Here is a 26930-nt window from a genome sequence, read left to right on the forward strand (position 1 = left end):
AGATATGTCACCCAGTTCAGCCACCCCATTAATGTGGCTTTGGTGGTGTCCTTCAATTTGGCTAGCACTGTTTTGACTGCTGTCGTCAGGAGGAAGTCCAGGAGGTTTCTGCCTTGTTGTGTGGCTATGTCCGCTGTGATGTGTGCTGTGGAGATTGTGACAAATTCTTCTTTTAGAGTACAGCCTAGGGCCTTGTTAACGAAATTGAACACCTTCTCCCAGAAATTTCTAACCTTATTACATTGGATGATGAGGTGTGCTAGATCCCTATTTTCTGTGCCGCAGTTCCAGCAAGAGGTCGCTATCTCTCAGTCCTATCGATGCTAAGCGCGCTGGTGTCCAGTATGCTTGGTGTAGTAACCAGAATTTCGTCTGTGCTAGCACTGGGGATATCATATTTTGTGATGGGGCCGCCCAAAGGGTGTGTAGCTCTTGTTCGGTGAGTATGGAACCTAGCTGCATTTCCCAATAACTGGTGTTCTTGGCATTAAATTTGGAGGAGACAGGGCGGAGCAGCTTGTATAAGTGAGACACCTGGTGTCCTGCCTAGTTTAAGTTCTCCATATATTGAAAGATTGAGGGTTTATGCTTGGTTATTTTTGATTTTGTTAAGGCTGTTTTAATTGCTAGGAAGTTGTATAGTTCTATGTCTGGGAGGTTATGTCGAGTTTTCAGGCTGTTGAAGGTGTGAGGCTGCCCCTCTTCCTCCAACTGTGCTTGATACGAGAGTCCTAGCCTTTTCCATGACTATGTCCAGGGGTTTCCCTCTGTATTTAATCTTGGGGTTTGCCCAGAGTGTTTCCCAGTGCGAATTTTTGATGCCGTGTTCGAGCTTCTGGTCTACCTTGAGAAGTGCGTGCCTAGTGGTTTTAAATATCGGGTTATTCTTTTGTGCCTGCTTGTTGGCGGTGAGGAGAGTCAAAGGGTCGATGTTGTTTAAGATGGCCTTCTCTACAGAGAGCCAGGTTGGGGTGTATTTCTGGTTCGGTAGTATCCAGTACATTCCTTGTCTGGCTATGAAGGCAGTCTGGAATGTCCTGAGGTCCGCCACGTTTAGTCCTCCTAGCTTCTTCTCTAGTCTTAATTTTGGGAGGCTTATTCTAGGTTTTTTTGTCTCGCCATATGAATTTGTTCATCATTTTTGTCTGTTTTTCTGTGGAATTAGTCTGAGAGTGTGAGGAGCAGCATTCCTGCTAGGTAGTTTACTATCGGAGTGATCATCATCTTAAAGGTGTCTATTCTCCCCCACCATGTGATGAACTTATGCGACCAGGTTTCCAGGAGCGCTTTGATCTTTTCTAGGGTTATTTTCTCATTCTGCTTAGAGTGATTCTCAGATTTTTCCCAAATTGTACCCCATGGAATTTGACAAAACCTGGATGCCAGGCTAGCCTATAGTCTCCTATTACCTCTCTGGTTCTGTGTATGTTGAGTGGCATGCATTCCGATTTATCTCCGTTAAGTTTGTATCCAGAGTGGCTAGAGTACGTCTCTATGGTGTCCATGAGTGCTTGTATGGAGTGATCTGGGTCCTCTGTTATTATGGGTATGTCGTCCGCATAGGCTGCAAGTTTGGCTGTGGTCTTGTTGATGGTTGCTCCTGCTATATTTCTGTTTGCTTGGATGTCCTTAATCAGGGGTCTGAGTGCTAGTAGGCCAAACCGGGGATAGGGGGGCAGCCTTGTCTTGTACCCTGCTGGAGGCTGAATTGGTTTGACGTTGATCCGTTAATTGGTATCTGTGCCTTAGGGCTTTTATAAAGTGCCATAACTTTCCTCATAAAGCTTTCTCCCAGGTTGTACGCTTGCATGCTCTTTTCTAGGAATTGCCAGGACACTCTGTCAAAGGCCTTTTCTGCATCTAGCGTAATTGCTACCGCAGAGTTGTCGGATTTGGAGGAGTGCTCTATGACCTGGCACAGGAGTCTTGTGTTGTCATGAGACATGCGTGTTTTCAGATAGCCTACCTGTGTGTTTCCAATCAGATGTGGGAGCACTTTGTTTAATCTAGTGGCTAGGATTTTGGCATATATCTTGCAGTCTATGTTGATTAGTGAAGTGGGGCGGTAGTTTTTGGCCACTGTGTGTCTTTGCCTTCCTTGGGTATGACAATTATGTTGGCTTGTGACATAGATTCTGTTAACTCCCCCTCCCTTTCGCAGTGGTTGAAGACTTTTCATGACCGGAAGTAGCTGGTCCTGGAAGGTTTTATAGAAGGGGCTGTGTATCCATCTGGCCCTGGGGCTTTGTTGTCCTTCATGGACGTAATAGCTATAGTAATCTCATTGGTTTTTATGTCTTGGCCTAGTGCCCTTGCTTCCTCTTTTGTTATCTTAGGTAGGTTAAGTCTGTCTAGGTAGGTCAGTTGAAGCTTTAACCATCCGGTTCTCCAGTGTAGGTCTATTTGTCAGGAAGTCTATTCAGCTAGTCACAGGTCTATTAACTGACAGGACTACGCATAGTTTGACAATTTAGTGCCATATGTATCAAGCCCTTGTCCCGTTCACAAACGGGCCGATTCTCAGAAACGGCCCGTTTGCGAACGGGAAAAGGCCTTTAGAAATGTATCATCCCAAAAGTGTATTGTAAATTAGAGAATCACAAAATTTACGATTCGCTATTTTGCGATTACATTTAAGATTGCGATTCCTTAAATGAAACGTATGAAGCACCTACGTTGTGCGATTTCTCCTTAAGATATCGCAAATTACCACCAACTTCAAGTTGGTGGTAACTAGCGATTTCTTTGAAAAATGCACTTTTTGGCATTATTCAAAGTGCCATGTGGTGCACATACATGCCCTTAGGGCATGTATGTGCGCCACATGAGCACAAATGCTCATTTCAGGGGTGCATCAGGGTGTCTTTTGGACACCCTGGCACCCTTGAAATTGCATCCTCAATTTGTGATTCTCAAATTGCTAATCGCAAATTGAGAATGTCTTCCCATGCATTCCTATGGGCCTCCTGGCCCATAGGAATGAATGGGAAGGTATTCCTTAATTGCGATTCGCAATTTGCAATTCGCAATTAAGGAATGGCAAGAAATCGCTAACTATTTGCAAATTTTTTAATACATCTCGTTTGCGATTCTCAAATAGCGATTCTCAAAAAAATCGCTATTTGAGACTCGCAAATAGAGTATTTGATACATATGCCCCATAGCCAGAAGGGCCTCATTAAATGACAATAGTGGCAAAGATGAAGCTGGCCCTGGCCGAAATACATTTGTTTTTGTTTTGATAGTAAGCAACTGCAATACTAGTGTTTCAGCGTCTCTCCAAAACACACTGCAAACAGAGCACTCTGTTCATGGCTTCAGAGTACACTATACAAAAGGGGATGATAGACTGAGCGTTTGAACAAATCAACCACTCACCCCCAGTCAACTGATCTGGGTTTAATCCATCACCATTCTTTAGTTCATTCAGCCACCCCAGTTCAGACATGGCTATATGCAAATCAGTCTGACCCTGTGCCTCATTGGAACAGTCCAGCCCGAACTGCCAAGCCATGTCTTACCTGGACCAGAAACAAGCATCCTGGGACCGGTTTCGGATTCATAATCCTCATCAGCCAGGCTATCTTGAATCCAGTGGCCAAGTGAACAAGGGACTCACGTCTGAGCATACCCTGCCACACTTAGGGCGAACAAAGCGATACAAAAGGGGATTATAGACGGAGCGTTTGAACAAATCAAACACTCACCCCCAGTCAACTGATCTGGGTTTAATCCATCACCATTCTTTAGTTCACTCAGCCACCCCCAGTTCAGACATGGCTATATGCAAATCAGTCTGACCCGGTGCCTCATGGGAACAGTCCAGCCCGAACTGCCAAGTCATGTCTTCCCTGGACCGGAAACAAGCATCCTGGAACCGGTTTCGGATTCATAATCCTCATCAGCCAGGCTATCTTGAATCCAGTGGCCAAGTGAACAAGGGACTCACGTCTGAGCATACCCTGCCACACTTAGGGCGAACAAAGCGATACAAAAGGGGATGATAGACGGAGCGTTTGAACAAATCAAACACTCACCCCCAGTCAACTGATCTGGGTTTAATCCATCACCATTCTTTAGTTCACTCAGCCACCCCAGTTCAGACATGGCTATATGCAAATCAGTCTGACCCTGTGCCTCATGGGAACAGTCCAGCCCGAACTGCCAAGCCATGTCTTCCCTGGACTGGAAACAAGCATCCTGGGACCGGTTTCGGATTCATAATCCTCATCAGCCAGGCTATCTTGAATCCAGTGGCCAAGTGAACAAGGGACTCACGTCTGAGCATACCCTGCCACACTTAGGGCGAACAAAGCGATACAAAAGGGGATGATAGACGGAGCGTTTGAACAAATCAAACACTCACCCCCAGTCAACTGATCTGGGTTTAATCCATCACCATTCTTTAGTTCACTCAGCCACCCCAGTTCAGACATGGCTATATGCAAATCAGTCTGACCCTGTGCCTCATGGAAACAGTCCAGCCCGAACTGCCAAGCCATGTCTTCCCTGGACCGGAAACAAGCATCCTGGGACCGGTTTCGGATTCATAATCCTCATCAGCCAGGCTATCTTGAATCCAGTGGCCAAGTGAACAAGGGACTCGCGTCTGAGCATACCCTGCCACACTTAGGGCGAACAAAGCGATACAAAAGGGGATGATAGACGGAGCGTTTGAAAGTGCCATGTGGTGCACATACATGCCCTTAGGGCATGTATGTGCACCACATGCGCACAAATGCTCATTTCAGGGGTGCATCAGGGTGTCTTTTGGACACCCTGGCACCCTTGAAATTGCATCCTCAATTTGTGATTCTCAAATAGCGATTCTCAAAAAAATCGCTATTTGAGACTCGCAAATAGAGTATTTGATACATATGCCCCATAGCCAGAAGGGCCTCATTAAATGACAATAGTGGCAAAGATGAAGCTGGCCCTGGCCGAAATACATTTGTTTTTGTTTTGATAGTAAGCAACTGCAATACTAGTGTTTCAGCGTCTCTCCAAAACACACTGCAAACAGAGCACTTTCCTCTGTTCATGGCTTCAGAGTACACTATACAAAAGGGGATGATAGACGGAGCGTTTGAACAAATCAAACACTCACCCCCAGTCAACTGATCTGGGTTTAATCCATCACCATTCTTTAGTTCATTCAGCCACCCCAGTTCAGACATGGCTATATGCAAATCAGTCTGACCCTGTGCCTCATGGGAACAGTCCAGCCCGAACTGCCAAGCCATGTCTTACCTGGACCAGAAACAAGCATCCTGGGACCGGTTTCGGATTCATAATCCTCATCAGCCAGGCTATCTTGAATCCAGTGGCCAAGTGAACAAGGGACTCACGTCTGAGCATACCCTGCCACACTTAGGGCGAACAAAGCGATACAAAAGGGGATGATAGACGGAGCGTTTGAAAGTGCCATGTGGTGCACATACATGCCCTTAGGGCATGTATGTGCACCACATGCGCACAAATGCTCATTTTAGGGGTGCATCAGGGTGTCTTTTGGACACCCTGGCACCCTTGAAATTGCATCCTCAATTTGTGATTCTCAAATTGCGAATCGCAAATTGAGAATGTCTTCCCATGCATTTCTCTGGGCCCCCTGGCCCATAGGAATGAATGGGAAGGTATTCCTTAATTGCGATTCGCAATTTGCAAATCGCAATTAAGGAATGGCAAGAAATCGCTAACTATTTGCAAATTTTTTAATACATCTCGTTTGCGATTCAAAACACACTGCAAACAGAGCACTTTCCTCTGTTCATGGCTTCAGAGTAGACTATCCCACTGGCAGTTTATAGGTTTAAATGCAATGCATCATTTGTATAACGAGTCAAAAACACGTTCCCTTCGTCATCATGTGTGTCTTGGGGGACAGTGGGTGCCTCCTGAACGGCATCTGAATTCGACCAAAAAGAGAAATCCTCTGCTGGGAATAGCATCAGGACAGAGGTCTTGGACTGGAATACAGTTGTATTACTACTTACTGGACTTTCGTGATTTCATAGCGAAACATAGGCATATAATAGACAATATCAGTTTGTGATGGAGATCAATGCCTGGATCGGCTCATCGCTCAACACTGGAAGAATTGTTGTCTGCCCAGCAGGAAACAGTATAGATTAAAATGACATAAGTAAGTACCAGAGCAAATACATTTCACCGCTGGCTTGAGGAGGCAGATGATGTCACGGTAGGGGCCACTGAAGTGTAACTGGAGATCTCAGCGGTTCTGTGGAGCTGAAATGCACGCCAGAGAGCTAGAATCACATAAAAAACCTGCAACATGGCCTCTTTAAAGACACTATTTGCTGTGGGCTCAATGAAGGTCTGGGGAGCTATGGCAGTGCTGAACCAATTGCAGGATTGTTGTGAAATTCTGAAGATGTAATTGAGAGCAAGCTTTAGCCTTTGAGCCATCTTGGTAGACTCTGAATAGCAGGATTAGCTCAAGTCCTTGACTTCATCTTAATAAAAGACCTATAGCGGGAAGCTCAATTTTCACTATAGCTGTCTTGGTGAACAAGTTACTTACCTTCAGTAATGCCTTATCTAGTAAAGACTCTGTCTGGTCTTATATTCCTTGCCTTAGAATATCCTCCTGGAGTCAGGCTGAATCTGGAAACTTTTGAGGAGCAATACTCCTGTGCGCAGATAGGTGGCATCATTTGGCTCCGCATCAGCGTCGTCCAATCTATAAGTAATGTGTGCAGTGCCTATATAGGCACAGCCCAGTGTGCTGACGTCAGTTTCTTTTTGCGTCTTTCCTCGCTAGAAGCGCAGTCACACAAGAAACATTGCCCACTGGTGTGGGAAGCTAGGACCCTTAAAAGGGTTAACCCTTTACACTATTATCTGTTCACAGAGTGGAGAGGATGGAAGGTTCGGTACGGAATCTGTGGCTTGATAGAGTTTCTAATACCCAAGGGGTTACCGAAGATAAGTAACTTGCTTATCGGATAGAGACTTCTAGCCACAGATTCTTTACCTTAGAGTAGGTACCCCAAGTAATACCTTTTCAGAGTTGGGGCTACAATATGGATTCGCTTAAAAAGTCCTACAGTACTCAACAGGCAAAGTGACTGTCATGCACGACCGGACTGTTGAAAAAGTAAAGTTTTGAAAACTTGTGCAAGAAAGCCCATGTTGTTGCCTGACAGATATCCAAGACAGTAACTCCACGAGCTAACAGCTGTCACAAGTTTGGCTCTGGTAGTGTGAGACTACAAGCCCTCAGGGTTGCTTTTTGGCCCATGCTTAGCAGATTTTGATGCAGAGCTCTAATGATCTTAAGATTATCCGCTTCTTGACTGCCTTCCCTTTCTTGGCCTGACATACCCCACAAAGAGTTGATCTTCCACCTGGATTTCACGAGTACAATCAAGGTTGAATGATAACACTCTTTTTTGGGTCCTGCAGGTGGAGTCTCTCCTTTAGAGGGATGAGGTGGAGCATAAAAGGTGCATAGAGCGATGGACTGGCCTACGTGGAAAGGAGTTACCACCTTTGGTAAAAAGGATGCTCGAGTCCTAAGGACCAGCTTGCCTGGGTAGAACATAAGGTATGGAGGATTTGCTGACTGTGGCTGCAACTCACTGACCCTCCTGGTAGATGTTATTGCCACTAGAAAGGCTGTTTTGATGGTGAGAAATCTGAGAGCATTTGTGGAGTAGTTCAAAGGAAGCGCACACCAAGAATGTAAGAACCAGATTTAGGTCCCACTGGGGCATAATAAAAGGTGCTGGTGGGAACATTTACTTGAGACGTTTCAGGAACCTATTTATAATAAGGGATTTGAAAAAGGATGGCTGGTGTAGCAACTGCAGAAATGGCAGAAAGATAACATTTTAATGTGCTCAAATGACAGCCCTGTTAGGCAAAGGAAATAATAAACAGAGGAACCTGGGAAAGGGAAGCAGATTGAGGATCAACAGGTTTATCTGTACACCATGCTATGGACTTGCTTCAACAGCAGGCGTATACCGTCTGGTGGAAGGATGCCTGGCTGCCAAACTAACATTGCAGACTTTGGCCTGTAAGCTGAGAACTGTTGCCACTCCATCTCCATGCATGAAGGTAACGTATGTTCAGGTTCGGTTGCAGAACACTGCCCTGTTGCTGGGGCAGAAGATCCTTCCGAATAGGCAGCCTGATCACATGTCCAATGCTCCACAGTTCTGAATACCAGACTCTCTGTGCCCAATCCAGAGCCACGACAATTACATGAGCCATATTGTTCCTGATCTTTTTGAGAACTCAGGCATGGTATTGGCGGAAAGGCATACTGGAGGCCAGAGCTCCGGCCCAGACGAAAAGCTTTTCAGAGCCAGAGCTGCCTTGAAAGGTCCCGTGCTCAAAACTTCTGACATTGCGCATTCTCAGGGGTAGCGATCTAATATTATCAAGGCTCTCCCCACTCTTGAAAGAGTCCTTGTGGCAAAATCAAATTGAGATGCCATTCGTTAACCGTAATACATTGGTGGCGGAATTTTTCCGCTCTGGCACTCAAGTGTTGAACCACTAGTGATATGCCCTGGTGTTCCAGCCACGTTAAGAGGCGAAATGCCTCTACACATTGGGTCCAGGACCCCATCCATCCGGATTGTTGCACAATGGCAGTGGGCTTGTCCGTGAACACCTGTACCAGCCTTCCCCTGACTGAAGGAAGAAAGGTTTTCATGTCAAAAAGATCACCTGAAGCTCCAACCGATTGATGTGGAACCCAGATACTGCTGCAGACCAGAGTCGTCTGATCTCCACCTCTCCCAGATGGCGGCCTCATCCCAGGAGTGACTTATATGTCACTAGAGGCAGCCTTGTTTGGGGAAGGGAAAGGGGTCTGTCCTGACCCAATCACTGTTCGTTAGCAGCCACTGAAGGTCTTTCGCAGTTCCCACCAAAATCTGGACCATGTTGGAAACATGCCCCAAATGCTGTGCCCACTGGAAATTCAGGTCCCTCTGATGAGTCTGCATATGTCAACAGGCAACCGTAACAAGCAGGATGCCAAAAGGCCCAGCAGCCCCACAGTCAGTCTCATTGAAATTCAGGGCAAAGGCTGAAACTTTGGTATCATAGCCTGAATATCCTTGACTTTCCGCTCAGGATGATAGGCCCAAAATTGCAGTTTATCCAGAACTGCTCAGATGAAGGGAAGCATCTGAAAAGGAGTCAGGCTTGATTTTGTCACATTGATATTGAACCCCAGGAAGTGCTGGCGGTCCATCGTAGTCTGGTGGTGGAAGACTACTGTCTGGGGTGAGCTCGCCATCAACAGCCAATCATCGAGATAAGACTGGCTCTCCGGATCACCGCAGGTGTGCTGCAACCACTGCCATCACCATGGTGAACACCAGAGGGGTGCTGTAAGGACAAAGGGGAGCATGGCAAACTGAAAGTGTTCTTGGCCCACAGTGAACTGCAGGTAACGTCTGTGGGCAGGCAGGACATGGATGTGGAAATATGCATCCTGCAACTCCAACGTTACTATCCAGTCTCCTGTGTCCAGGACAGACAGAACTTGAATGAGCATGAACATTTTAATTTTTTCTCCTCCTTGAGGAAGAGATTGAGAAGGGGCTGGTACACAGAGGCCTCTGTCGTCCTTTGGCACCAGAAAGTAGCAGGAATAGCACCACAAACTACTTCTGATGCCAGCACCCACTCTAGGACTCCCTTGGCCAAGAGAGCTGACACTTACTGACAGAGTAAGGAGGGGTGGTCTTCTGTCTGTTGGTGAAATAAGAGACTGGCTTGAGCCATTGTACTCTTTGATACCCATCAAAAGGAATGGTTTTGAATAAACTCAGAGTCCTCACGGATCGAATAAAGGTGATAACCGAGGAACCCTAAGGTATTTTTAGTTTGTGTGGATCCCGCTTTTGTCCAAGAGTCTTATTTAAGAAATCACTCCTAAAGGAGTTTGTCGGCTGCAGCTGGTGGAGCGGTGGTGGATTGGCTTGACTGTGGCTACCTCTCTCATTAGGTCTATGGTGGGAGGGGTATAGGGGTGTCTCCTCCGATACCATAGGCAGCACTTGCACAATCAAGTCCCAGATCGTATGGGAATATCGACCAAGAGGCACGCAGTGTTCACGGACCACAACACTAGGGTGGCAGAAGAGAACATCCTTTTTCCAATAGTATCCAGCCTCTTGGGAGTCCCTGCCCACTGGGGTGCTAAGGAACATGCAGGGATGACTTTGGCGGTGGAAGCCTGGACAACCAAGCTCTCCAGGATGGGGTGCTGGGTGAGGAAACTGGTGTCCAATGAGGCAGGGCGAAGGCAGACAATTGCCCTGTGCACAGGAGCCCCTGTGTAGGGTCTGGACCAGGCCCCAGGCCAGTGAGGGCCTCCTTGAAAGGGAGAAGTGGTTCAGATGGGGGTGACATCCCGGTTGAAGCACTTCAGTCAAGACAGAAGTCTTGACTGCTGATGAGGGCAATTGCAGGGTGAATACCTCAGCTGCCCTCCTCACCACTGAAGCAAAAGAGACACCCTCCACTGCTATCAGCAAGATCCTCATACCAGGTGTCCTCAGAGTCTTCTAAAGGCGGTAACAATAGGGGTCCTCAGATCCCTCCCATTTGGTACCAATTCAGACATGCCATAAGAATAAGGCACTGGCTGCAACATGTGTTGTCTGTCCCCGATCAGCGCTGGAACAGGTGTCAGATAACAGCCATTCGGTTCTGTGTTGCAGTCGGGAATGACAATGGGGGTGCTACCACTGATTGGTGGGCGGGGGGGTTTCGAGGTCGCAGGGCAGTCATGCAGGTGGAAAATTAGTAGAAGGCCCTACCGAACCAATAAGGCCAGAGTGCGCTCCAGAAGAGTATGACCGCAAAAAAGATGAGGTGCATAGCCACGTAGAATTACGTTAGTTGGCAGGTTTACCCGAGCTCCAAGAATCTCAGGGAGGTACAGAGATGGCCTAGGTGCAGGCTGCATCCCAGAGCTAGGCCTCTAGGGCAAACGGACCTCTGTCTCGTCCGAAATATCCACCAGAAAAAGCATTACAATAGGTAAGTAACCTGTTCTTCTAATGGATACTTCTAACTGCAGATTACTCACCATATGACTAGTTTTCAAAGCAGTATCCCCCCCCCTAATGTAATGAGACTGAGGAATGGCTCAGAGAAAAAGTCCTGCAGGAACAAGTGTGCAAAATTCTAATCAGAGCGAACTCGAATGTCAAGGCAGTAGGGCTTCGTGATTATTTGCACTGGTGCCAAGTAGATGCCTCAAAAATATCCAGATGGGAACTTAAAGTGCCTAAATAGTGATAGTAGTCTTAGCTCTGGTGAAATAAGCATTGAGGCCTTCCGGAGGATGCCTCTAGCATATCCTAATAAAGAGGACAATTTATTGCGAGATGGTCCATTTTTGCACTGTTTTGCCATTCTTTGTCCAGACAACCCCACAATCAGCTAACTCTCCACCAGATGTTCTTTGGTGCAATTGAAAAGCGGAGTGCTCTATTGGGGTCCAAACAATATAGTTTTCTTCCTTTCTCGAATGATGAAGCGGAGCAAAGAAGGTCTGACTTTCACTCAATTTGACAGAAGGGATATCGGCTAAGCAGAAAACGTACTCTCAGTACAAATATATCCCAAATAAAGTGAATAAAAGCCTTAACGCCCAACAAAACTAACTAGATTGGCTTCATTGTAGATCGAGACAACCTGTAAAGAACACAATAACCAAAGAAGAACTTACTCTCCTTTGGTGTGCTTGCAAGAATTAAGAGCAGGCCAATAATGTGATCCAAACTGAACCTTGTCTTCTCCAGCAAGAACAAATTCATGAATTCATTGGAGGACCTGACAGGCTTCCAAAAGTTGGCCAGTCACCTGGAAAATTGAATGAGCTTGCTAAGCTTTAATCCTGTGTAACTGGAAGATCAAATTTATTTCAAAGCTTGTCACTTGGTATACTATTGAACAGTTCCACTGTACCTTTATAAATATTTTTCACATTCAAAGAGGATGGGAGCAACAATTCTTCTAGATTCGGGATTGGAGTAGCACGCTGTGAACATTAATTTCCGTTCTAAGCAAGGTGAATTACCGCACCACATTGCCCATCTGGGGTAACTTTTATTGCCCCTGCGACCTCCATATCTCCTTCACAGGCAGGCCATTTTGGGCTACTGGACAGGAAAGTGCAATCGTACCTGGAATGTCTTGAGGAGGAGGATTCTTGAAAACAAACAAATAATTACATGGATCCAAGAAGCAATGAGTTTCTCTTTGGGGCATCTGATCTTTTTGGCTCTGTAATTGTTTTTGTTAAGTGCTTCCCAGACATAACTTTGCCATTGTTGTGGACTTCTAGCACCTAGTTTTTTTTTGGGGGGGAGAAGATGTGACTGAACAGAGAAAGTAGGCTTAGGCTAAGGAAATACATTTGACTAAATTGCTACGTGTGGAAGTCCTTCATTGAGTTCTCATAATCCAGGGCATGACACCCTTCTTTGTCTGCCACTGTAATATATAAATATGTAGATTTATATCAGAGTAAATTCTTGAGGAACCCAGGGAAGGTAGATCTAGTAGAACTGAGTCAAACTGTAGCTCCCTTATCCCACGGGAGCGGAGAATATCAGCCTGTATATCTAAGAAAAGTCTTCTCCCCGCCAACCACTCATGCCATTTGTCTATTCCCAGAGAAGAGAGTCCAGGCCACAATACACAAGCAGTGTTGTCTTTTGTGTACAGCAGATTGGTTGTAGTGCGAATTGCTTTTATCGGAAGCACCCCATTCCCCAAACAATCAAATACTGGGCACATTTTTTCAATTCAATGCAATCAATTCGTAATAAGTTCACAATTACTGCTATTAACATGGTTTACGAGGTGAAGTGGCTAAGCAGAGTAATTACACAAAAATAGAATAGAACTATAAACAAATAGCTTATGAAAGAACCTTATATAACCATTTAATACAATGAAGGAAAAAGTACAATGAACTCTCTTTGTCTCTCCGCAGACATAAGTAGAAAACATGTCTGAAAATCGAATACCTTAAGTGCATCTAATTAAACGAAGTGAGCACTCTTAACTGGAACAGACAACTACAACAGACTGTAAAATGTTTAAGTAAAATGTAGTAAGTGCAGCTTCACAATAGTTTACATACTTTCACCAAGCAAACAGGTGTCACATTAGACCTGCCACTTTGATTGCAATCCTACAGCCAAACCGCACCATTGCAACATTAGAGCACCACTGCACTCTCTTTGACACTATTTATAAATTATTTCCTTCGGAACTGTTGATTTTGTTTGAGAGTCTAGGTGTGCTTACATCAGCATTGTCCTCAGCTTCAAAAAGTCGTTGTGCTCTGGGTTTTCCACTTCAACAACGCCCCAGGGGTAAAGTCGACCTCGAACCTTTTTACCTTTGGCCTCAATCAACTGGTTGGAGCCGACCACAGAGAATGGAATACTGGCCTAGAAGAGATTAAAAGATTAATCTTGATGTGTCAGATTTGAACATATGTGATTACACATTCTGGCCAGTGGACATTGTCTCAGGCTCTTGGTACTTTGAGAACACTCAGATTGCATCTGATCGCAGTAAAACTACTGAAAACAGTGTACCAAGAAAACACTGCAGGTTTTTTTGTTTTTTTTTAGCTCATATGTGAGGGTACCATTGATAATTAATTAGAAAGAAGCTTCAATGAACAGCCACAGAGCTTTAATAGTGACAATTCAAAACGAAACAATGAAAGGGGGTTTGAATATCTTTCTTTCACAGGTAATCTTTAGGCAGATAAAAAGGCAGAGAGTCGCCTCAAGCCAGAACTCCAGGTAAAAGCCGTTTAATTCAGGCACTGTGTTAATTAAGCAGCTCAATTACTGGTAGCAACCATGAACAATGGTTACTGTCAAGTGGTAATGGTATTTAATAATAAAAGCAAAGTAGTACAATAACATTTAGAAATAACGGACTGTCAAACAAGGCAATGCAAAAATATATTGATTTAATGGAATGCAATCCTAGGTTTGCAGTATGTTTTGTTCAACTCACTTTAAAATAACTCTTCTGCCATTTAATGCTTAGATTTGGAATGTAACAATACCATGCCTGACTCCTCATTACAACCTTTTGAGCCCACAAAAGACTGGAACACATACTTAATCTCATTAAATTCACCCCTTCACCTTCATGATAGATGTGCATTACTAGGCTAAAGTTGACCCTCCTCTTCCACTAAGTCCAGTTGCCTGGGATAGTCACAGGTAAATCCGCAACCAGAGTGAGCTGCAAATTTATTATTACAGGCAACTGACACTTTACACTATCATACCATACTCTACTGCTGGTTTACATGTTATACATAAGAATGTAAAGCAGCGATCCCATCTTAAGTAAAGCAGTGGACGAAGGGAAAACATAAGGAGATTATCCCCTACTTTGAGTAGAACTGCCTCGGACCTAGAAGACTTGTGGACAGCAGCCAATTTATCTGGCAACGCAAAACATGGAAATTGCCCTCTAGTTGAGTGAGGCAGTTTCATGCAGTGTAGCACATAACTGCTTATTTATCTAGGTGACTGAAGAGATTTCTCAGCAGCATTTCGTGGGCTGGTAGAAAAAAAGCATTTAAACTGATTCATAAGAAAGGTGGTACAACTTTCATCTATACACACCTGCAAATATGATGCTTTCAGTAACGGTCAGACGGCAACTTAGTTTAAGGGAGACTCCTATATACCTATCACCAGGTACAAGACTTCATCAGGAATTTATTTGCAGCACTACAAATTACCAGGGCCAATTGAACTCCAGTCACAGATCTGTAGGGCTCCATAGTTTATGATGTCATGGACCCCATATAATGCTATCAATACTGGTGAAGACAGTAACATGTATTATTTCCATGCCATGTAGTTGTGAGAAAAGGTTACAATTTGAGATTAATGGAGGCGAAATAAAAAATACAAAACACAGAATTTAACACCCTCTGGAGAGGTGTTAAGGAATCTGGGTGGAAATACATACCCATCAAACAAAATATAATTGAAAGAAAGGAGAAAAGTAGCAAATAAGTTGATTACTTTTGGTGACACCTTATCTGGTAGGGTCTCTATCTAGCGCACATTCCTTACCTTAAAATTATCCTCACGCGTCAGTCTGGAGACAAACTTTTTCGTAAGCAGTACCCCTGAGTGCGGATAGGTGGTGTCGGGCAGATCCACGTGATGTGGAAAACTAGGGCCATGAAAGAGGAAAGCCCTGTCCCTAGAAATCAGTTTGCAGAGCAAGGAGGATGGGTGGGTCGGTAAGGAACTTGCAGCTATATAGTCTTTCTACCAGATAAGGCGCTACCTAAGGTAAGTAACTTGTTCATCTGATAGAGACTTCTAGACGCAGATTCCTTACCTTAGGATAGATACCCAAGCAATACCTACCCGGAGGTGGGTCTGCAAAACAATTTCACACCCAAAAGTCCTGCAGGAGAGAACGGGCAAAGTAACCGTCCCAACAGACCTGACTGCACACATTCACAAAATGCAGCTGCCTGGACAGAGAGATCCACATTGCTGCCTGGCAGATGTCCAGGAACGAGACTCCGCGTGCCAACAGTTGTCACAGCCTTGGCTTTGGTGGAATGACAAAGCACGCCTTTAGGGGCTGCTTCTTGGCCAATGATAACAAATTTTAATGCAGAGCACAATACATAGTGACTTGGTCTTTTTCTGCACAGGCTTTCCCCTCTATGCTCCGACATACCCACGAAGAGTTAGTTGTCCACCCAGCACCGTTTCGTACGGTCAAGGTAGCAAGGTAGCAACAAGACTCTTTTTCGGTCCAGACAGAGAAGTCACTCCACTTCTTTGGCGAGATATGACAGGGCGTAAAAAGTAGGCAGGATTATCAACTGGCCTACATGAAAGGGAGTGACCACATTCAGTAGAAAGGAAGCTCTTGTGCAAATTACCAGCTTGTTGGGGTAGATGTTCAGGTATGGAGTCTGGGATGATGAATCCGGAAGCTCACTGACTCTACAGGCAAATGCTATTGCCAGCAGGAAAGCAGTCTTGATGGTAAGGAGCCCGAGAGGACAACTATACAATGGCTCAAAGGGAGTGCACAGCAGAAACGTTAAGCCCAGATTAAAGCCCCAGTGAGGCATGCTGAAGGGCGAAGATGTATATGTGTTGCAAACCTTTCAAGAACCAATTTATAGCAGAGGATTTGAAGAGGGATGGCTGATCAGGTAACCACAGAAATGCTATAATGGCAGAAGGATAGCCTTTTAGGGGGCCCAGAGCAGATCCCTGCAGGGCAAGAGAAAGGATAAAGTGAAGGACCTGAGAAAAAGGAGCAGAAAGAGGGTCAACCTGTTCCTCTGCACACCATTCCACAAACCTGCCCCAACAGCAGGCATATACCTTCTTGGAGAACCCTTCCTTTCTGCTGTGACAGAAGATCGACCTGAAGAGGCAGCCTGATTGGAGGACCGATGGCCATGCTAAACAGCTCGGGGCGGCAAACTCTTCGAGCCCAGTCCTGAACCACAAGGATGACTTGGTGTAGGAGAGTAGGATCTGCTTCTTATAGTTACCCTCACTTTTTGCTGATGTTTCACTGTTTTCCGACTTTAGTCTGGCTGGGACCCTGCTATCCAGGGCCCCAGCCTAGCTGCTTCCTCTCTAAAATGATTGCATGTACTTTAGGTACACCACAGGTTAGATTCTGGGGTACCCTTATAAGTCTTTTGTACATCGTATCCTATATACCTAGGGCATAGGTACCCCAGAGGCCTCTCAGAGGCTGCAGTATGTATTATGCCACACCTGAAACACCACTCAAAATGACACCACAGGTCTGCTACAGCAGCCTGTGTAAGGTGGTGTATGCACCCCTTACTTAGATATAGGTTCCCTATATCTACCTTATATCACTACACATATACACATATCAGTCACCTCTATTGCAGGCCTCATCAATTCTGAAGGCAGGGTGCTTGGTTTTGTGTGAGAGGGTGTCCATGCATGAGCATGGCTCCCTCTGCAGACTTCAGAATCCATTATCTGGGGTTGTTCTGTGATGCAGCCAAACCATATACTCTTAAGTGCATTATAACCTTGCGGTAATTGCTAACTTTGGAATGGCTGCAAGGCAACATGTCGTGTTTGGTGTCAAACACCTTGGAAGCATCCCTCCCCGCCAGTACTGGCGGCAGAGGTATGATTCCACCCTCCTAGAGGGAGAAATATGACTACACCGGTACACCTGGTACCAGCTTAACAGAATGCTGGCATCTCAAAATGGATGCTGCAGCCACAGACACGGGTCTGGCCTCCTGCTGGACGAAACTCTGGCAGGGGAGGCTAGACAATAGGTTTCCTGTCACAGGGAGGTGTAATCAACTCCCAGACAGGCTTAGGTGTATTGTATTGGGGCTGGGTGGGTGCACTCCAAGAGTGCTTTGATGTCTGCACTGGGGTCACATTTGGTGTCTCTGTGCATAGTCCAGCTCAAACCGGTTGCAGGGGCTACCAGCCCCTGCTCTGGCGTGAAACTGGACAAAGGATATGGGTGTAACCACTCCTCTATCCTGATCCTCCCATAGGTGGGTCCCCAGAGTTTGTCCCACCCCTTCCTTGGGTATAAAGTAGTAACCCCTGACTACAGGATTTTAGGTATACCTGGACGAAACTCTGCTACAGAATCCCAGAACTTCAACTATCTACACTTTGTTGGATGACCGAATAATCTCCCTTGGAGTAAAGGAGCTACTCCCCTGCAAGGCAGGCACCAAAGAAGCATCTGTCCGGTTTGCAACTACGCAGCTCCTGAAGGACTCCTAAGACTTTGCAACACAAGAGGTGGGTTTCCAAGCTTCCCCGAGGCCGATCAGTGTTCTCAGCCAACATGAGACCCAAAGCCCTCGTGGGGACCGTGCAACCCGAACCCCTGGACACCGTGACCATTTGCAGCTGCATATACGTCTTGGTGATCCCTGTGGCTGCGCATTGTGATATTTGTAGTCCAGACCCTGAGCAGTGATTCCACCAAAGATTACTGGCCTACACTCCACGAGTGACCCGTGGGCTGGTATTTTGTGATTCCTCTTGAGGTCCCTTCGCGATCAATTCTCCGTCGACTTGTGGGTCCCTGAGAAGGGTATTTTAACTTTGAACGGGATTAACTAGTTGCTCCAGACGTGCCCTGACTCACCATCACTTGGGGAGTCCCCTGGACCTTGCTGGTCCGCCCTGAAGCTTTTTTACTCTCACCACGTGGGTTGCTATTGCCAAGGCTTGTTGGTTTCCGATCCAGACACCGACCCCCCAGCACTCTACATCCCTCGTGGGACAGCTCGCCTGCGGACTCTGGTCGTCATCGACGTCTCTTGGTCCCCGTGGCAGCGGAGTCCAGCTTCACCTCATCGCACCTGAAACACCAGACATTGGTGGGCATTGGTCTACCGTGCCTCTGGTCACCCGGAAGTGACCCAGACTCTGTCCCCTCTGCTTTCAGGTTCTTCCCATCTTGGATCCAGGCTTGGATTGCACCGGACACTTTTCCTTTCCACGGCAGCAGCACTTTGCAGCAACTCGCAATTGAAACCAGCAACTATTCCCGACACCATTTGGCACCAATGCACCCGGCTTCCCTGGGTGAGGTAACACGAGCACTCTGGTGCTCACATAGGTCCTGGCCTTAGAACCTTCTAAGTCTAAAAGGATTTGCTCCAAGTCCTCTCCGAAGTGTCCTTAATCTTTAATTTTCCAACCACGACTTTCCCATAGGATTGTATGGCGCTCGCGGCTGTGTTCTCACACTGCACGTGTCCTCCGTGAGTCCCCTGTGTCTCTACCTTGGGTGGTTCCCTGGGGTCCCAGCGATTCTACGTGCTCTAGGCACTGTGTATAGTCAAGTTGTGGTTGAGCCGCGGTGGGCGCTGCAGTGAGAGGCTTCTTTGGGGTTTTCTCGGGGGTACCCAGCCTCAGCCCGAGGCCCAAGCCCCCCCGCACTTTGATTTTCAGCTCTCCAGCTCTCCTTCAGCCGCGCAGACGGGAGGCCGAGAAGCCGAGACCTTGGACCTTGCCCCTGCCCCTGCATAACGTCCGGACGCTCCGGCCAGCTCAGAGCCACCGAGGAGGAAGGAGAGGTGCGGTCGGTGAGTTCAAGGGGCGAGGAGCCCGCTGTTTGGTGTCCGGTGGTACGCAGGAGGCAGCCCAGTAAATTAGCTATTGCGCTTCACCTTGCAGCTCGTTGCTTGCTACAGTTGGCTTCTTTGCTGTGTTCTAGGGCCAGGGCCAGCATTAGCAACGTCCCACCGCCCGGGAAACCCTCCCCCTCTTGGACCTTTCTTGGACCTTTTCTCGAACCTTTCTTGGCCTGCCATCGAGAGGCTGAGAGGCAAGCGAGTGGAAGTGAAGGGCAGGGTAGGGACAAAGCACGAGCGCAGTTGCCGTTAGAGGCAGCCGCTAAGTAAGAGCTGGGGGGGGGGGCAGCCCAGGCCAAGCTGACTAGGTCCGTTTTGGCTCAAGGTACCCCCTGAGTGCACCACTCGTCTGAATCAACCGCCCCCCTTAGTGCCCCACCTCGGCCCAACCTTGCCTTAACCAGCAGGCCATTCAGCTTTTTCTCCAGCTTCAATTCCAACACATTACTGTGAAGGACAAACATGCGTTCAGGTACCAAACGACAGGCTACAACAAACAAAGCATCACGCAGCAAAAAGATCAAGAAGTCAGATGCATCAAAACAAGCTCAAGCAACTTCGCCCCTAGTCGTTCTGCAGGAGGGGGTGTGCGACGGAGAGGGGACAAGCGAGACACTAAGCCCGCCCTCGCCCCCGGTCAGCCCCAGACGGTTACGAGGAAATCAGCAAAAGATCAACAAATTTTTCTTTTTAAAAGACCCTGTATCGGCAATGATGGCAACAACGAGGGAATTCAGGAACCTACCAAGTCCCATCCAACCGGCCAAGAAGACAAACTCTAGCCACCCAGCAACCCCAAATTGTGGCAATTCATCAACGGCCTTAAACCAAACTTCAGAATCTTTCATTCAATCTAAACCGGTTCCACTAATTGAGTAACCATTCAAGTCTCTCGCAAAAAAAAACAGATCTCGTACAGGCAATGATTCATAATTGTAGCTCTCCACAAGCAAATCAAACAAGCCCGGGTAAAAAACGTGTTCTGCCCTCACCCATTTCTCCTGGTCAGGACTCTTTAGAAATCTTATCCAATGATTTCAATAATAAATCGATAATGGGCGATAACAATCATGCTCTTGATCACAACAAGGCCAAAACCAATCATGGGGATGGACGTTTAAAAACGCAATCAATCCAGAGGCCTACAAGGCAAGACGACCAGATTGACCACTTGACTGGATTTAATCTTCCTAATTTGGTCAATGCGACACTGGTCTCGGCCCCAAGCCATCAGTCGCAAAAGCTAAATCTAGATCTAAATTTGGTCTATGACCAACTGGCCGAGGAACGAAATCTAAATCCAGCGGCGTCTACGCCCCATAATGTTGCAACAAACGACAAGGCTAATTGAAGAGACCGACCAGCTATGGCGCCTGCTGTGTGTCACGAATTTTAGTCTTGAGCACTTAATGCAAGACGGTGCCCCAGAAAGGAGGGATAGCCAGAAACCCCCAAATAGGCCAAGGCCCTTAGATGCTATATAACATGGGATCTGTGCACACGTCAATTCATTCACTGTACAGTATTGACAAACAAATTATGCACAATATTTAGCACAAAGTCAATAACGTCGAAATAGTCTTGATTGATGTGATCTTCAGTTCTGATTTTATTTGCAACAATGCCCAGCCGACACGTGTTTCATCAGGGTAGTACACCCACGACTTCGTCAGGGCTCTAAAATGTATAATGGCTACATGTTACATACATGTATCTACACCATACACATTATAAACTGTTTTGTATCACAATAAGGTGCTTAGGGGTAAGTGTAAGTCTACAATCCAGACTCGAAGAGAGGGGTTGTTAGGAAAAAGAAGTTTCATATAGCTCAATCCATGGATAAGCCATACCATATCACCAAGAGTGCCGTGCGTTCACTGTATCCTAATTTTGCAAGCATGCAAGCTTATAATTAAAATCATACAATTGATCTAATTAAATAAATGTGCACTTCCACACAGTCACCAAATATTGTCCGTGACCCAATGGACTCCCAAAGAGAAAAGGGGATCTAGTAGAAAGGAAAGTCTAAAAGAAAATGATCTAGAATAAAATTATCAAGGGTTTAGCAGAATTGTGCTTCTTACCCAATGGGCAGTGATGTTTCATTTTATGTTGCGAAATCTCTACTTTGTGCTAAATATTGTGCATAATTTGTTTGTCAATACTGTATAGTGAATGAATTGACGTGTGCACAGATCCCATGTTATATACGCCCCATAATGTGGTTGCCTCTAGCACAACTCATAGAATCTTAATCGACGACACCTCGGGAACTCGCAGCATCTACCAAAAAAAATCAATACAGTCTCCTATATCAATGTCTTCGTCAAGTTCGACCTCCCAACGGGAGGAGCAGATTAAGATCAGCTCCAGCGAAGCGCCTTCCGGGTCCTGGGGGAACACTCTGATTAGCACTTTGGACCAAGCTATAAAGGCTCTCAACTACCAATCCGATAAGATGGAGGTCCAAATAGACTTGATAAACGTCATTGCAGACCACATTGCCCAAATCAGTTCTAAAACGGACACAATCATCACTCTCTTGACAAGCAAACAATCCTCGGATACTGCCCTGGCAAAACAGGCTCTAACTGGCAAATGCCTTCCAAGCCTATTGTCCAGTTGCGACTGTGGGCGCATCATCGAGAAACTGGCCACACTCCCTGCAATACTCAAAGATATTCTGGGAGCAGTAAAAAAAGGAAACAACCAGATGATAAATCTAGTTCCATTGGGAGAAAATTATAACACGGGGAAACCAAGTGCTCCAAACCCTTCAACCTTCCTTATGCGAGAGTCCAGATGGGAACGGGGATCCTTGCCCGCCACTCCACCGAAAGCCGCAGAATAAAGCCTCCTCGATCTCGATCGTCCATTCGCTCAAAGGTATGGCTGATCCTGAACCACTGCCCCCCGACAACCTTACAAAAAAACTAAGGAAAAGAGCAAGGAAAGCTAGGCCCAAATTAAAAGGTAAACAGGGGTTCACCATCGACGACTTCTTTTCAAAAACTTCGATCAATCAGCAAAGAGCAAATGGATCAGCAAACACCTCTTCCAACACTGTCACTATTTTGTCGGAAGGACAATCCCTCATTCAGGCAAAAACTTCAATGAAAAATTCCAAACTGTGGGCACACTCCTGCGGCACAGGCCAACCATCCTCAGAACGACTGAGCAAGACTCAGAAAGCGCTGACTGCTCGTACCAACACAAAATCACCCTTACAACTCACCCCGGAACCGACATCATTGGTGAAAACCTTTACTCCGACTCCAAATGCTAATCAGACTCCCGTACAAGGAAATAGACCAATAGCTGGGAGTGACCCGCTCGAAAAAACATGTCCCTCGGAGCAACTAACAATCAACCTAAAAGGAGTCACAACATCATGTAGGACCCAACGAGGAATTGGCCAAACCCATGCCCACTCAGTACACGATTTGACCCCGATCAAAATAACCAAAATCGGGAATGACAGGCAGTGTACCAAACAAAAAACAATGGCCCAACCGGGAATAATGCAACACAAACCAGGAACCTGTGTCCCACAAAGGAACATCACCCCGATTTTAAAAACTAGAAACGGGCAAAACCGCAATTGTACAGTGCAATCACATCCGGTTATCGAACCCAAAAACAACCATAAGCCACCATTAACCCTTTCTCCCGCAAGGAGTTCCAGCGACATGGGTTCAACACAAAATGTGACCAAAAAAACAAAAAAGCATCCAGTGAGTAACTCCAATCACTCTATCACACGCCCTCATGAATTATTGAAAAACTTGATACCAGATCTAGAACCAATGCTAACATTTACCCCCGAATAGGAGTCAAAGGACTTGCATGACATTTTAACAGAGGAAACTTACTGAAATTATTTGGACTTGTTCCCGAGCTTAGAGGTATATCCTCTCAAGACCTTGTCTCAGTTGTGTTCGGCCAAAAAACAGATCATGCAAACATCGAAGTTTCGGTTACAACCTGGGCTACCAAGGAGATAGCCGCAAGAATCTTTGAAAACAAAGGATCATTTGAACACTGGGGAATTATCATTACACAACATACACGCAAGAGATATCCCTTCCCGCTTGTAAAAAGTTTGCAGAATACAAGCAGTGAGGACAGAACCAACCACAAGCAAACCTTGTGTCTTCATGGTGCCCTCTCGGCTACATTAGCCCAAGAGAACTGTGGTAACGATATATTCCAAACGCAATCTTGTCCAGGCGGGTCCCAAACCCAGGACTGGTCATGGATCCCGATAACCTTAAATCAAAAGTATACCCAAGAAAAATGAACTTTTAAATCAAAGTACACAGCCAAAACTTGTATTCAAGGACGGGGTTAAAATGCCTAAAATAGGCATCTGCAGTTGGAATATTCATGGAGTTAGTAGTATGGATCAAGACAGTGATACTCAATTGTTTTTTAACAAACATGACATTCTACTACTACAAGAGACCTGGAATCTGGCATATCCTGGCTTCACCGAATATCACATCCTTGCTGAGAGAACATCCAAGTTTGGACACCCCAGTGGTGGGTTATCTACTTACATCTCGCAGAAAAACAATTGGGAGCCGGAAAAACAGGACGTGGGACTAAACTGGGTGCAGGTAACCAAGATTTCTATAAAACCCCGCCACCAATTGTTATTAATAAACATTTACATTCACCCTGATCGAACGAAAAAAAAAGAGAAACTGGCCGTGCTTACTGAACTTATAAAAACACTCCAGAAATCAAATTCTCAAAGCTTGCTGATTCTATCAGGTGACTTTAATTTAAACCTAAATGATGACGATTTATATACTCGTATCTCTAGACAAAACACCCGGGCAGAGCCCAACTCATCAATCTCAAAACAACTGACTACGTTGGGATTAACAATCTTAAAGTCTGAAACAGTAGGCGGATTGACAACAGTTCCCACATACATGAGTGGCAAGGTTTTGTCAACGATCGACTTTACCTTAATCAGTAACAAACTGATCGACTTATTGGAGGGCTATGAAATAGTAATGCGATCTGAGAGTGACCACTTTCCTCAAATTATTTGGATCAACTTAGGGGTGCCGGAGTCTGCCCAACTAACTGCTCTCTCTGCTCATACAGAGAAATTCAATTTACGAAGACTGCGTTGGAGGGGCAGCGGAACCAAAGCCATCCACGAAACCGCAAGCGACTTCTTTGCTCTACACGAAAATGAACAAAAAGAAGATCCGGTTTCAACTTGGGAAAATCTGTTCGAGAACCTGTCCATTCAACACTCGGTACCCTTTGCTTCGCATCAAGTCCCACTAGTTTTACGGAAACCATGGTTTAATAATAAACTAAGACAGGAAAAGAGAAAATTAGCCCAGGTGCAACGGAAGGCAATAAGGAGTAACATCGAGCGCTCCTCACTAACCTACTCCCTTGTTAGGAGTATGAGAAAAAAGTATCGTAAAATGGTGTGGAAAGCCAAGAACAAACAGAAGGAAGAAATGTGGGCGAAATTGCTAGTAGCCAGTAAGAAGCGCAACACAAGGGACTTCTGGGGTATTATTAATAAATTAAACAACGCAGAAGTACTATCCCAGGACCCCGGCATTAGCAAACAAAGCTGGGAAGACCATGTCAAAAAGCTCTATTTCAAAATGGACGAATCTCTTTCTGAAAATTATTGTTGTTCCAATCCCACCACTAATTCAATCCACCTGAAAGGAGCAGTAGAAAAAACTCAACAAATAACCGAGATATAGGAAGACTTAATGACCTGCCGATACAGTCGGACTCATTTTCCAGCGATAGCGTTAAAAAGTTTATTAACAAACTTAAAATAGAAGGGGCACCAGGACCGAACGGTCTTCCTAATGCAGTATTTAAATATAACGCTGATTTTTGGGCCCTCCAGCTGTCTGCCCTGTTTAACCAAGTTTTTGCCCGTAAGCAACAGCCTCCATCATGGAATGGTAATATCAACCACCCCATTTTCAAAAATGGAGACAGGAGACTGCCACAGAACTATTGTCTAATTGTGATGCTCTTCTTTTTGATGATGTAGTTGTTAGTTCCATCGCTTGCGGTGCCGTTCCCGACCGGTATCGTGATAGTTCTGCTGGATCATCGAAGATTAAGGTTGAGCCATTGTTGGTTATTTTGAATCTTGATTGGCCGGCAAACGAGTAGGTTATGTTTTTCCTTCTTAGATCTTCTCTTTGTGCCAGAAAGCCTTTCCTAATGTCCACCGTAGGTTTGGAGTAGTCCTGCGTAAATATAATCTTACTGCCCCGCCATTGCAAGTTCGTATTTTTCCTTGCCACTCCGAATATGGCATCTGTGTGGTGTGACCGAAGCGGTTTGCATATTATTGGTCTTGGCGTTTGTCTATTTCCTTGTCTCTGCGCTGGGATTCTTTATGCTTTGTCTAGTTCGAAGGGGTTTTCAAACTTTAGGTTTGTTAGTTTTGGGATGAAGTCCTGTAGCATGGCCACGCAGGAGCCTGCTTGGTCTTCTTCACCTTCAGGGATGCCAAGGATTCTAATGTTTCCTTTCCACTGTCGGTCTTCAAATTCGGCCGCTTGTTTTTGAAGGTCTGTGGTTGCTCTGGAGATGTGGCTCATCGTTTTGCCTGTAAGTTGCGATTTGTCCTCAATTTCACCGACTCTCTGCTCGACCGAGGTGATCCTGTTGTTGGCCGTGTGGATGTCCGCTCTGCATGCTGCGAGTTGCAGCTTGATGGCATCGGTGTCTTTTTTAGCCGATTTTGCAAGATCATGGACCTCGGCTAGTTTCTTAAGGATGCTGTCCAGTGTGGCGCTGATATCTGCTTTTTGCTTGAATGGTGGGAGGGACAATTCATTGCTTATGATTATCAATGGAGAGCCCCTGAAAGAGTACAGAAGGTGTCGCCATCTGCTCACTAGTTGCTTCGGATACACTAATTGCACTGCTTTAAGTCGCCACTGGAGTCCCAGCAGTACAGGTAGGCCACTATCTGGGTCAGTGAGAGACATTTGCTCCCTGAAGTCAAAGTACTATTGGAATCCTGTTTTTTTAGGGGGAACAAATCTTCGGCGTAATGCAAGATACATTTTGGATTCGTTGGCAAGCCAACAAAGTTGGGAGCAGAGCTCGGGACCCACAACACATGGTTTGAAAAGCAATTAACTGATGTCAGCGCGCAGGGTTGTAGCTTATAAGTGGGTCTGCTCTGTCACTTCCATGGTAGCAAGATCTCTGCAAAGCCATGTGGTGTCAGTAACTGGGGTGAAAGGAGCATTGCTGAAAATCTTTTGCTTCAGTTGGGCTACTGAGAACATTCTAAATGCAAGGCATCTGTGGTTAGAAGTATCCATAAGAAACGAAACACTTGCCTGGGACTGTGTCAAAAGGGTTCATATCCATTGGAATAAAGTCTCGAGAGCTCATGAAAAATATTAGAAAAAAAACCATCAGATAAAGGGCAACTAGTTTTTTTGGGGACAACGTGCACTTCCGGAATTATGGTAAGGAGGTTATGTAGATCCCTGCCAGACACTCCAACAGCATCAATTATCAGTAGGGAAACAGAACTGTTCAGGGATGTGTTTACAAAGCAGAATCAGAAGGAAGGAATATCCTTTAGAAAAATGTTATGTACAGCTAGGCTCTTTTATTACCTACTTTAGTAATGGACCTTCCAAAACTAAATGTGCAAGTAATCCTCTGCTAGCAATATAAGTTTCGCGACTCTGGA

At 45.7% G+C, this 26930-nt stretch overlaps 1 protein-coding gene across 6 annotated transcripts in view; it reads right to left on the reverse strand.

The window, feature by feature from the left end:
* SEPTIN2 (septin 2) overlaps positions 1-26930 on the reverse strand; it is an 806446-nt gene that overhangs the window by 236181 nt on the left and 543335 nt on the right. For all 6 annotated transcript variants that reach the window (XM_078665713.1, XM_078665712.1, XM_078665715.1 and 3 more), the window contains exon 9: positions 13318-13463. In XM_078665713.1, coding sequence (XP_078521839.1) covers positions 13318-13463 — 146 coding nt within the window. The remainder of the gene's footprint in view (positions 1-13317; positions 13464-26930) is intronic.

This window comes from Lissotriton helveticus, chromosome 11 (assembly GCF_964261635.1).
Source record: "Lissotriton helveticus chromosome 11, aLisHel1.1, whole genome shotgun sequence".
Taxonomy (NCBI): domain Eukaryota; kingdom Metazoa; phylum Chordata; class Amphibia; order Caudata; family Salamandridae; genus Lissotriton; species Lissotriton helveticus.